Genomic DNA, 12,119 nt, shown 5'->3' on the forward strand with positions numbered 1-12,119 from the left:
AACTAGGGTTTCGTCGAAATCGAGCATCAGACCTAGGGAATGGCCCCAAAAGTTGTGTGTGTCCACATGGCATGCACAAAAGTGATTTGAGATGGTTCTATATCCAATGCTACCCCCTCCGGGTGTGCCCGGCTCCTCGGACATGGGGTTCCTACACTTAGGCAGATTCTGCATGTATAGGGGGGAACTCCCTCGGAGGTGAACCGGAGAGAACCTTGGGATCATAGGGTATCATCCTTGTTTCCACATGTACCTATGACCTAACCGAGCTCGAACGTAGGCATACGCCCACCGGGGGACCACCGATGGGATGCAGTCAAAGGGGTAGACGACGCGGTCAACAGAACTAGGGTTTCGTCAGAAATCGAGCATCGGACCTAGGGAATGGCCCCAAAAGTTGTGTGTGTCCACATGGCATGCACAAAAGTGAGTTGAGATGGTTCTATATCCAATGCTACCCCCTCCGGGTGTGCCCGGCTTCTCGGACTTGGGGTTCCTACACTTAGGCAGATTCTGCATGTATAGGGGGGAACTCCCTCGGAGGTGAACCGGAGAGAACCTTGGGATCATAGGGTATGATCCTTGTTTCCACATGTACCTATGACCTAACCAAGCTCAAACGTAGGCATACGCCCACCGGGGGACCCCCGATGGGATGCGATCAAAGGGGTAGACGGCGCGGTCAACGTAACTAGGGTTTCGTCGAAATCGAGCATCGGACCTAGGGAATAGCCCCAAAAGTTGTGTGTGTCCACATGGCATGCACAAAAGTGATTTGAGATGGTTCTATATCCAATGCTACCCTCCGGTGTGTGCCCGGCTTCTCGGACTTGGGGTTCCTACACTTAGGCGGAATTCTCGCATGTATAGGGGGAACTCCCTCGGAGGTGAACCGGAGAGAACCTTGGGATCATAGGGTATGATCCTTGTTTCCACATGTACCTATGACCTAACCAAGCTCAAACGTAGGCATACGCCCACCGGGGGACCCCGATGGGATGCGATCAAAAGGGTAGACTAGCGCGGTCAACAGAACTAGGGTTTCGTCAGAAATCGAGCATCGGACCTAGGGAATGGCCCCAAAAGTTGTGTGTGTCCACATGGCATGCACAAAAGTGAGTTGAGATGGTTCTATATCCAATGCTACCCCCTCCGGGTGTGCCCGGCTTCTCGGACATGGGGTTCCTACACTTAGGCAGATTCTGCATGTATAGGGGGGAACTCCCTCGGAGGTGAACCGGAGAGAACCTTGGGATCATAGGGTATGATCCTTGTTTCCACATGTACCTATGACCTAACCAAGCTCAAACGTAGGCATACGCCCACCGGGGGACCCCCGATGGGATGCAGTCAAAGGGGTAGACGGCGCGGTCCACAGTCCTTGGGTTTCGTCAGAAATCGAGCATCGGACCTAGGGAATGGCCCCAAAAGTTGTGTGTGTCCACATGGCATGCACAAAAGTGATTTGAGATGGTTCTATATCCAATGCTACCCCCTCCGGGTGTGCCCGGCTTCTCGGACTTGGGGTTCCTACACTTAGGCAGATTCTGCATGTATAGGGGGGAACTCCCTCGGAGGTGAACCGGAGAGAACCTTGGGATCATAGGGTATGATCCTTGTTTCCACATGTACCTATGACCTAACCAAGCTCAAACGTAGGCATACGCCCACCGGGGGACCCCGATGGGATGCGATCAAAGGGGTAGACGGCGCGGTCCAACGTAACTAGGGTTTCGTCGAGAAATCGAGCATCGGACCTAGGGAATGGCCCCAAAAGTTGTGTGTGTCCACATGGCATGCACAAAAGTGATTTGAGATGGTTCTATATCCAATGCTACCCCCTAGGGTGTGCCGCTTCTCGGACATGGGGTTCCTACACTTAGGCGGTTCTCGCATGTATAGGGGGAACTCCCTCGGAGGTGAACCGGAGAGAACCTTGGGATCATAGGGTATGATCCTTGTTTCCACATGTACCTATGACCTAACCAAGCTCAAACGTAGGCATACGCCCACCGGGGGACCACCGATGGGATGCAGTCAAAGGGGTAGACGGCGCGGTCAACAGAACTAGGGTTTCGTCAGAAATCGAGCATCGGACCTAGGGTTTAGGGTTAGGGTTAGGATTAGTGTTAGTATTTGAGATGATATAGTCTGTTCTTATTATTTGGAATAAATAGTGATAATGTTTATTTTAAAAAACTAAAAAAAAACTTGTGCCGACGGTCACCGTCGGCACAACCTAAACCCTATTATTTGAGATGATATAGTATTACTATTTGAGATTATATATTCTTTTTTTACTATTTGGAATAAATAGTGACAATGTTTATTTAAAAAAAATAAAAAAATAAAAAATAGAGGTGCCGACGGTGGCCGTAAGATTTAGCTTGCAGTCGGCACAGTGGCTGCCTTTACACGGCCCGGGCAGGCACGCGCGCACCCTCTCACCCCGGTACTCTTCTCCCCCAGCCCGCAAGCCACTGCGCCGCCGCCCGCCACCATGCCGCCGCCGCCGTCCCTTCCCGCCGCGCGCCCGGATCCGACCCGCCGCCACCACCAGCCGCCGCCGTCGTCCCTTCCCACCCCGACCCGCCGCCGCCACCATCGCCGCCGCCTCGTCCCTTCCCAGCCGCCGCCGCCACACCCCGACCCGCCGCCACCACCAGCGGCCGCGCGCGCCGTCCCCACCGCTGCGCCGCCGTCCCCTTCCCCACCGCGCCGCGCCGTCGTCCCTTCCCCACCGCCGCGCAGCACCCGACGCCGCCTGCCGGCCTCCTCACGGCCCGACCAGCGCTGCTGGCGCCGCCGGCCTCCCGACCCGCAGCTGCCGGCGCCCTCGGCCCGGCCTCCCCGACCTCGCCCTCGGCCCGCCCTCCCCCTGCCGCCATGGTAAGCGCCGCAGCCCTGTAGTTGTAGGAATTAGGAAATGTAGTTGTAGGAATTAGGAAATTTTTTAGTTGTAGGAATTAGGTATATGGATTTGTAAATAGAAATTGAAATTGAAATTTAAATGGTAATTGAAATGGTAATTGAAATGGTAGTTGAAATTGAAATGGAAATTGAAATGAAAATTGAAATGGAAAGTGAAATGAAATAAATTAGAATTTTGTAGAAATGCATTTGTTATATCAATTGATGAATTTGCATTGATTTATTATTATTATTTTAACTAGGTCCCGTAGTGAGCACCCCGTGTGACGACCCCGGATCTTGCGGCGCATCGCTACGGCCGTCGACATCGCCGGTTGTTCGACTACTTCCTCTACAGTCGAGGGTGAGCTGAATTGCCGACTTCCCCTCCGCATTTTTTATGTCACTAGATTTAATTTCTCCGTCAAGTCGCGTAACCTAGGTGTCAATTCCCGTCCGCAAGCGTTACGCGGATAAATATGCATTAGTGGTCAGCATATTTTGAACCGTAACGCTTGTGGCATTTACGGGACAGTCGCCGGACCCGTAGTTGGGTACGTTTTCCATGTTCTGCTCAGGTCCGAGACAGGATTTCGTCAGCGCCTCCCTGTTGTTCTCCGGATGCACATCCTCTCGGCTTTTTGCCGAGACGTGTATCGGGAGAGCAGCGGGGAGGTGCTGCCGAAATTCTGTCTCGCACCCGAGCAGGCGTGGAGAACGTGCCCAACTACGGGTCCGGGGGCTGCTAGGAGCCCACCTAGTAGAGATGTAGGTTGATGCACGCGTTTTCGCCGATAGAAAAATAAAAATATGATGCATTCAATTTCATGCTACTATTTGTTGTTTGTCACGCAATAAAGCAGGATGGCTGATAATGAGTGGATGTACAGTGGCCGTGTTAGTTCGACTCAAGTGACAGATGAATGGAAATGGAAGACCGATTTGTTAGTGAAGGAGTTAGCTCGTGGTTCGAAGGGGATTGTTCGTCCCCGTTGCCCTTGCAATGTCTGCAGGAGGCGTCATCCTAAGGATATTCTAGAGATGACTAAACACCTTTGGTGGAATGGGTATATGCGTGACTACGACCCGCCGGTCGACTTTTCTCGGCACGAACGTGATAGAGGTGAGGTGATGCGGCAGCGGATCGATGGCAATGAGAACGATGGCATCTTAAACTTGCTAGATGATCTTCGGGATGCTGACATGCCAGAGTTACCATGGGACGAACAGTCTGAACCGGAGGAACCGCCTGAACCGGAGGGACCGCCACAACCGGAGGAACTTCCAGAGGAGGAACCTGAGCCAACCGCGAGGGCCTTCATTGATATGATGGCCTCAGCTAGGATGCCTCTATACCCAGGTGCAAAAATGTCTCAACTTGATGGCATCACGCAGTTGCTAGCCGACAAGTGCATGTTTGAGAGTACTCGAGCATCCTTTGAAAAGACTCTGAACACATTAGGTAACATGTTGCACGAAGGTCATTGCTTGCCCAAGACCATGTACGAAACGAAGAAAATCTTGAAAGCATTGAAAATGGATTATGTAACATATGATGTCTGTCCAAAATTTTGCCTTTTGTTTTGGAAAGACTATGCGGATGACAAGTACTGTGCCAAGTGTGGTCACTCTAGGTATCATGAGGTAGATGTAGGCAATGGTCAGAAGAGGCAGACAAAAGTAGCCATAAAGATTCTTCGTTATCTCCCATTCATCAAAAGAATCCAGCGGCTTTACATGTTCGAGGAGACTGCCAAGCAGATGACATGGCATAAGACCGGGATAAGATTGCAGGACGAGAAGAAACGGGTACCCATGGTACATCCATCTGATGGTCAATCATGGAAGCACTTCGATGAAAAGCACCCAAATGAGGCAAGTGAGGCTCGGAATGTTAGAATTGCGATAGCAACCGATGGATTCAACCCATATGGTATGTCGACTGCCGCGTACAGCTGCTGGCCCATGTTTGTTATTCCGCTCAATCTCCCTCCTGGAGTCGTAATGCAAAGGAAGAACATATTCTTGTCGATGATCCTTCCAGGGCCTGAATATCCAGGGAAGAAATTGAGTGTCTTAATGCAACCACTTGTGGATGATTTGCACCACTCGTGGCATCACGGTACATTGACATACGACCGAGCATCAAAGAGAAACTTCATCATGAAAGTTTGGTTCCACTATTCGATGCATGACCTACCGGTACGCCCTATTCGTGGGCATAGTACAGCTGGTAAGTTTCCATGCCCAAGGAAAGTGTGCACGAACTAGAATTCAGGCACCTAAAAGCTGGACACAAATATGTTGCCTTTGACAAACACCGCAAGTTCCTCAGTCCAGGGCATCGGTTCAGATCTGACAAGAAAAACTTCACGAAAGGCGTAGTTGTGCTTGAACATAAAGAAATACCAAAGTTCAATGGTGCAATCAAGTTGATGCTGAGCTACGTGCTCTCCAGCCTAGTAAGGAACCCGGCCACCAATTTGAGGGATATGGTAAAACGCACAACTGAACTCACATAGCAGGCATAACAGAGCTCGAGTATTACAAGGACCTTGAACTTCCCCATAATATCGATATGATGCACACCGAAAAGAATTGTGGGGAGGCATTCCTTAACACCTGCTGCAACATACCAGGCAAGTCAAGGGATAATGTTTCAGCTAGAGTCGATATTGAGGAGATATGTGACAGGGTGGCTCTACACATGCAGCCTCCTGAGGGCAATCGAAAAGGTTGGTTAAAGCCGCATGCCAAGTACTGTCTTGATAGCGCTGACAAGAAGGAGGCATTTACGTGGCTCAAATATGACGTGATGTTCCCTGATGGTTATTGTTCGAATATGAGTAAGGGAGTCAATCTTGCTACAGGAAAAATAAACGGGCTCAAGAGTCACGACTATCATATATGGATTGAGCGGCTGATGCCGGTGATGCTTCGAGGGTATCTCCCCGATCATGTCTGGCGAGTGCTTGCGGAGGTGAGCCATTTTTTCCGCACGGTCTGTGCTAAGCAGATATGTACCGAGGTGATTGAGAAGCTGCAGGAGCAAGTGCCGGACATGCTATGCAAGTTAGAGATTATATTCCCCCCAGGCTTCTTCACTCCGATGTTACATCTCATCGTGAATCTCGCCAACGAGGCACTCTTGGGGGGGCCGGTGCAGTATCGTTGGCAGTTTTGTATTGAGAGGGAGTTCAAATATATTCTGTACAAATGTGGAAACAAAAATAAGATTGAAGCATGCATAGCTGAGGCAACTCTCCTCCATGAGATGGCAGACGCCACGACAATGTACTATGCCAATGATGTGCCCACTAAGCATAACCCGGTCGCTCGGTACAATTCCGATGAGCCCAAGCGTGACCCAAAGCTCTTGCTCTTCAAATATCCCGGTGGCAAGGCCGGTGCCTCAAAAGTGGAGAACATTTCGCGTAAGAGAAGGATTGCATAATGCTTTACGTGCTTATGAACATGGAGGAAGTGGTCGATTTCATGAGGTAAAATGATGAACCAATTACTTTGCAACCAGTAACTTGGTTTTGGTCTAATACGTATTTTCTCCTTTCAGCCAATTCCATGATGAAATGTGGTCAGGAAGAAATGGTCCCACTCCCACGCAGTGGTACACTCTTCTGAAAGAGGGTGACCCGCCCTTAAATAAAAGCTTCGTGAACTGGTTCCATGAAAAAGTAATTTCTCAAATGTTCCTCTTACTTTGCAATCCGTGACTTGTCTTATTACACGTAACTAATGCACAAAATAATCTGAACTGAACTTGTAGGGAGCTGATCCCAACGTTGAGATGACAGATGAGTTGAGATGCGTTTCCCAGGGTTTTAACCATAGAGTCCATACGCATGAGAAGTATGATGTAAATGGGTATCGCTTCCATACGGAGTTTCACCAGAAGAACCGGCCTAATGCAAAAACAATAAATACTGGGGTCTACACCCGCGGAGCCGATGATCTTGATTACTATGGAAGGTTACAAAAGGTATACGAGTTGACGTTCAACAACGCAAACATAGAACTCAAGCTCTTTGTGTTCAAATACCACTGGTTTGACCCACACGGTGGAATGAGAAGCACCCCCTCCATTGGTTTAGTTGAAGTTAGGCCTACAACCACCTACAGCGGATCCGACGTCTATGTTGTGGCTCACCAAACCAAGCAAGTTTATTATTTGTCCTACCCATGTCAGAATGAGGAACTCATGGGCTGGGAAGTCGTGTTCCAGGTATCGCCACATGGTAAGCTACCCATCCCCTCCGAGGACGATTACAACAACATTGACCCGGTAACATATGAGGGAATTTTCTATCAAGAGGAAGAGCGATTCGGGGCTCTTCAAATAGACATAGGTCTTCGTGGATCTCCACAACGATGTACAAATGCGTGGTGAGACCGTGGTGGACCTGAAGGACATAGCTATGCTCACCAAGCGCCATGCGAACAAAGACAACATTGTCGAGACTCAACCGGAACCCAATGCCGACCATGAATACTCATATGATACTGATTTTGATAGTGAGGCTAAGAACCCAATGCCTAGAGATGAGAGTGGTGATGAATGGTGAGGGTCTTTTATGCTTAGTACCTACATTATCATTATGCTTAATACATACATTTGTCATTATGCTTAGTACCTACATTATCATTATGCTTAATACATACATTTGTCATTATGCTTAATACCTACATTTTTCATTATGCTTAGTACCTATATTTGTCATTATGCTTAGTGTTTACTCATTTTCAACATGCTTATTAATTATTTTCTCTTTTCTTATGCAGGTAATTGCCCAATATGAGCGGACGGAAGGCATCATCGAGCTCCTTGCTTGATCAGATGCATCAGCGGAAGCCAGGGCCGGGTGCTTCCAGATGGAGTGGAAGACCCATTGTTCCCACCCGGCGTTACGAAGACGCAGACGGAGGACGGGGAGGACGAGGGGGAGGACGAGCTGGAGGACGAGGGGGAGGACGAGCTGGAGGACGAGGGGGGGATGCACAGCTCCTTCTAGCTGACATTCCCTCTCGCACGGCTCAGTGGCTTCACAGTCTATGGACGAGGAGGAGGACACTAGGGAGGAGGAGGACACTAGGGAGGAGGAGGAGGAGTCTAGGGACGAGGAGGCTTCGACGGAGATGGCTCCGAAGAAGTTGCGGATTCGTGGGGAAGCGCAGGTTCCCGATGAGAGTAAGGAACCTGCTACGGAGGATGAGAAGTGGCTCCTTGTCCCAGGAAAGATAGAGTAAGTAGTAAGGTGATTTCATTTTCGTTATGACACTTAGCATTTTCTAATGTTTGATAATTGTGCAGGAATTTCACATACACGGGGAAGAATGTCCGCGTGCCAGGGAGTCTGATTGGAGCTGCTATTAGGAAGCATGCGGCGGGGATGTACACTCCGGTCCTTGGGGGCGAGTCCAAGCTAGCCTACACTTGGGAAGACTTTGAGATAGCGCCTTACCCTGGCTTTACTTCCGCCGCCGACGCCGTGATCAAGAAGTTTTGGGTACGTAATGCATACTCTTTGGGTTTCGTTCATATGTAGTTGATAACCCCACCGTGATAACTCATGCCTCTCACACTTTCTGTTATGCTTGATTGCAGCGCAATTATAGGGTGGCGACTGAGCATAAGGAGAGGGCGGACGTGGTGCTCCGTAACATGTGTCGGAAGTTGACACGGCAGCAGTGGTACAACCAGAGGATCACGTGCATCGGCCACTTCTATGCTGAGCAGGGCGTAAGGTACACAAAGCCTGAGATTGTGCAGGGACTCGCCCCGGCTATGACGATAGAGGACTTCATGTCGGTAAGTAATTCTCAATGCGATTCTATGTATTGCGGCTAACTTGCAACTATATTGTTTGTTCTTCAAATGAGTTTTGATTTTGCAGGTTGTACCACATTGGGCTGATAATAATAAGAGGGCCGCCTTCATGGAGTTGGTCAAGAATTGGGTCGGCGAAAACCCCGATTTCAAGGCCGTGAGCGGCGGAACAAGGCCAACCGTGGGAATCAGGGAACACACAGTGCGGGGAGCAGCAGCACCGATCGCTATCGGGAGCGTCTGGTACATATAAAAATGGAACAAGCTGCATTTTTTTGATTTTCGATGATATGCATAACATTTGTTTTGTGATGCAGGGGAAGAAGCTCATGAGGGAACTTGGTGAGATGGAAGCGTGGACGCACATGAAGCTGGTGACGCCCCGTCCGAACGAGCCTCGGCCCGCGCCTGAGATGTACTACGGCAAGGCCAAAGAGAACAAGGAAAGATACTGCGAGGAGTACGCCAAGCTCCATCCAGAGGTGGAGGACCCTATGACCGAGCCGGTCGACGAGGTGGCGATGATGCTGGTGGGGTCCGGCCAGCCGCATGGACGTCCCCTGCTGCCTTGTCAGGGTTTCAAGCCTCGAAGAACTTCACGCAGATCAAGGCTACCCTCCCTCCGGCAGCTACGCTACCTCCTCGCGGACTACATGCCGTTCTCGGGTAGAGGTAGATGTAAGTCATCCACACTTTCATCCTCTGTTTTGACTCTTGTTCCTGAATGGCTATGTTGATGAGACGCATTATTTCTGAAATTGTAGACTCAGCTCGAGGAGGCCTATGCAGTAGCTTACGAGGAGTATCTCAAGAAGATTAAGGAGCATGACCTTGTGAAAGATGCCTATGTCCAGTGGACGAGCAACCAGATGGCGGTAAGTTTCAATCTCTATGGTTGCAAAACATCATAAGTCCCCATGTTTGAATCTGAGCTATCTCTCCCGTTTCTTGCAGAGTTTCACTCGGTTCATGATGACTGGAGTGCGAGAGGAACCACTCCCAGAGCCACCTCATCCGGGGCCGACGCGGTGTTCCCGTCCAAGGAGGAGTTCTATATCATGTACAAGCGTCAGCGTCAGTTGACCCGGTAAGTTGCTAACTTGGCTAAGTTGCTAACTTGGTGTGACATGGCTAAGTTGCTAACTCCCTCCAACATGTAGGGATTGGGAGAATCCGGGAACGACGCTCCTGATGGTACGCCGATGCACCCCGGTCGCTGTTCTCCTGGTGCTTCTGCCGAACCTCGGCATGGTTCTGCTTCCGGTGGCTCTCGTCGTGGTTCTACCTCCCCGAGCACCGTCGAAATACAGCGGCCTCACTTCACCCACTCGGAGCTAGATCGTCTGGAGCTAGATCGTCACTCGGGTGGTGCACCACCATAGTTTCTACATTGTACTAGCTACATGACACATGCTATATGTGTAGAATGATCTATGTAGGATGACTATATGTACCGTATTGCTTGTGTGCTATATTTGTACTAAATTTGGGATTTGGTGCCATATTTGTGCTATATCTGTGATGTGAGCTATATGTGTGCAATTCATATATGATACTGCTATTTTATATGCAATTGCTGTGCAAATGGAGCAAAATCAGCGAAATAAAAAAAATCTGGGCAGCAGCTGTGCCGACGGTGTCACCGTCGGCACAGGCCAATAGCTGTGCCAAATGGCACCGTCGGCACAGCTGCTGCGTTCGCGCCATTTTTTGTCCCAGTTTGAAATGCCGTGCGTTCGCGCCGTTTCTGGGAAAAAACAGGACGGCACCGTCGGCACAGAGGGGACGGTAACGGCGAGCTGGGTCACGGCGAGCCACGTGTGCCGACGGTGGTACGGCCGACGGCCACCGCCCAGCCGTCGGCGTACGCGTGTGCCGACGGTGGAGGTCTGTGCCGACGGTGAGCGCGCCGCCCCCGACGCGATCTGTGCCGACGCGAAGACACCGACGGTGACCGTCGGCAGAGACGGTGCCGACGGTGCTCCACCCTGTGCCGACGGTGCGGGGCCGTCGGCGCACCCCGTGTCTCCCGTAGTGAACGTCATCAGCTGGTCACCCTCGCAAGCAGGCATTTCTGTTCCCGTGTCCCGTCGACTGGGTGGGCCCCTATCATCGGCGCCGACCAATCAAATCCGTCGGCAACCCTAGGCCACGCCATGGCCTCGAGACCTTTGCTTGTAAAACGATCCACCCACCGCTACAGAACTACCTAGATAGTGCAAGTCATCAATCGATTTCTCCCATTATGAGCACCGCAATCCGACATGAGCCGAGAGATCGAGTGACACAATTACTGGCAAAATCTTAATATTTACATCGGTGCAGCTCAGATAAATGATCTACCTTGAACAAACATGAGAAGAAATTCAGACAGCACAACCGATCTCTCTGTTTCTACTCATTTCATCACTTCGTTACGCGAAGTAGCCATTAGCGCCGTTGTTAGCTGCGTGCGCCCCGGGCAGCATCTGCGCGGCCTGCAAGCTCTGCAGGAACATCCTGTCCTCCGCCGAGCCGAGCCCGTGGCCGAACACGCCGCCGGCGAGTCCTTGCTGCGTGCTGCTGCCGTAATCACCGAACGCGGCTCCGGTGTACTGCTGCTGCCGCTGGTGGAGGTGGTCGAAGGACAGGGCCGCCGGCTGCTGCTGCTGCTGCGCGAAGCCGTAGTCGGGGACGCCGAAGTTGATGGCCCGCGCGCCGCCGGCGGAGAACGGGCCGGCGGGGGGCGCGGGGATGCCGGTGAACTGCTGCACCATGGCGCGGAAGTTGGCGGCGTCCGTGTTGAGCATCGTTACGGGCGCGCGGCGCGACGCGCGGGCACGCTTCCTCGCCGCCGACGGCTTGCCCGCCGCCCGCGGGCCCAGGACCCCGGACGCCGAACGGTTCGGGCTCGCGTCGCCGGACCCCGCCGACACCGGGCTCGTCGGCGCAGCGGTGGAGGCGATGATCGTCGAGTCAGTGACGCCGCCGTCGATGGCGCCGATGGATAGGCCCGGGCTGGGTGCGTAGTGGTAGAGGTCGTCGGACCAGTTGGCGAAGCTCGAGGCAGTGTCACTCATCGCCGTGGCTGTGGGTTTGATTCTTGGAGAGACGAGAGAGGTGTTGGAGGAAGAGCTCGAGACCGGCGGTGCGGCGGGCCATTTATAGCGACACGGCGATGGGTCAATCGGTGGACTGAGGGTGGTGCCAGCCGTTGGATTAACCTCGACGTCCGATGGACGGCTGAGTCTTGCTGACATGTCTTGGTCTCGAAGGTGGCTGGCTGTCCGGCCCCGTGATCTCATTCCACCTTCGCGGAAGCGTCGTTGACCCGTCCCACCTTCCGGTGGTGCCGCACGTGCCACGTGGATACGCCCACTCGACGAGC

The 12,119-nt window shown here is 51.9% G+C and overlaps 2 protein-coding genes across 2 annotated transcripts; one reads left to right on the forward strand and one right to left on the reverse strand.

Annotated features, from left to right (window-relative positions):
• The first annotated feature begins 4,113 nt into the window (after positions 1-4,113).
• On the forward strand, positions 4,114-11,086 carry LOC127315079 (uncharacterized). Its single transcript, XM_071824389.1, has 5 exons — positions 4,114-4,325; positions 8,237-8,432; positions 8,531-8,734; positions 8,820-8,909; positions 11,078-11,086. Exons 1-5 carry the CDS (start codon positions 4,114-4,116, stop codon positions 11,084-11,086), a joined length of 711 nt encoding a protein of 236 aa, XP_071680490.1.
• LOC127311924 (uncharacterized) lies at positions 11,018-11,877 on the reverse strand. Its single transcript, XM_051342416.2, has one exon. It carries the CDS (start codon positions 11,809-11,811, stop codon positions 11,167-11,169), a length of 645 nt encoding a protein of 214 aa, XP_051198376.1. The 5' UTR covers positions 11,812-11,877; the 3' UTR covers positions 11,018-11,166.
• Between the last annotated feature and the right edge of the window lie 242 nt (positions 11,878-12,119).

The sequence above is a fragment of the Lolium perenne genome, chromosome 7 (genome assembly GCF_019359855.2).
Source record: "Lolium perenne isolate Kyuss_39 chromosome 7, Kyuss_2.0, whole genome shotgun sequence".
Taxonomy (NCBI): Eukaryota; Viridiplantae; Streptophyta; class Magnoliopsida; order Poales; family Poaceae; genus Lolium; species Lolium perenne.

What these genes read in the sequence shown, in the direction of transcription:
- LOC127315079 (XM_071824389.1), top strand. Translation starts at nt 4,114, where the DNA reads ATGCCAGAGTTACCATGGGACGAACAGTCTGAACCGGAGGAACCGCCT. An exon ending in TTGCTAGCCGACAAGTGCAT is followed by an intron (nt 4,326 to 8,236) that starts GTTTGAGAGTAC and finishes ATAATTGTGCAG; the next exon opens with GAATTTCACATACACGGGGA. An exon ending in CGATAGAGGACTTCATGTCG is followed by an intron (nt 8,735 to 8,819) that starts GTAAGTAATTCT and finishes TTGATTTTGCAG; the next exon opens with GTTGTACCACATTGGGCTGA.
- LOC127311924 (XM_051342416.2), bottom strand. Translation starts at nt 11,811, where the DNA reads ATGAGTGACACTGCCTCGAGCTTCGCCAACTGGTCCGACGACCTCTAC.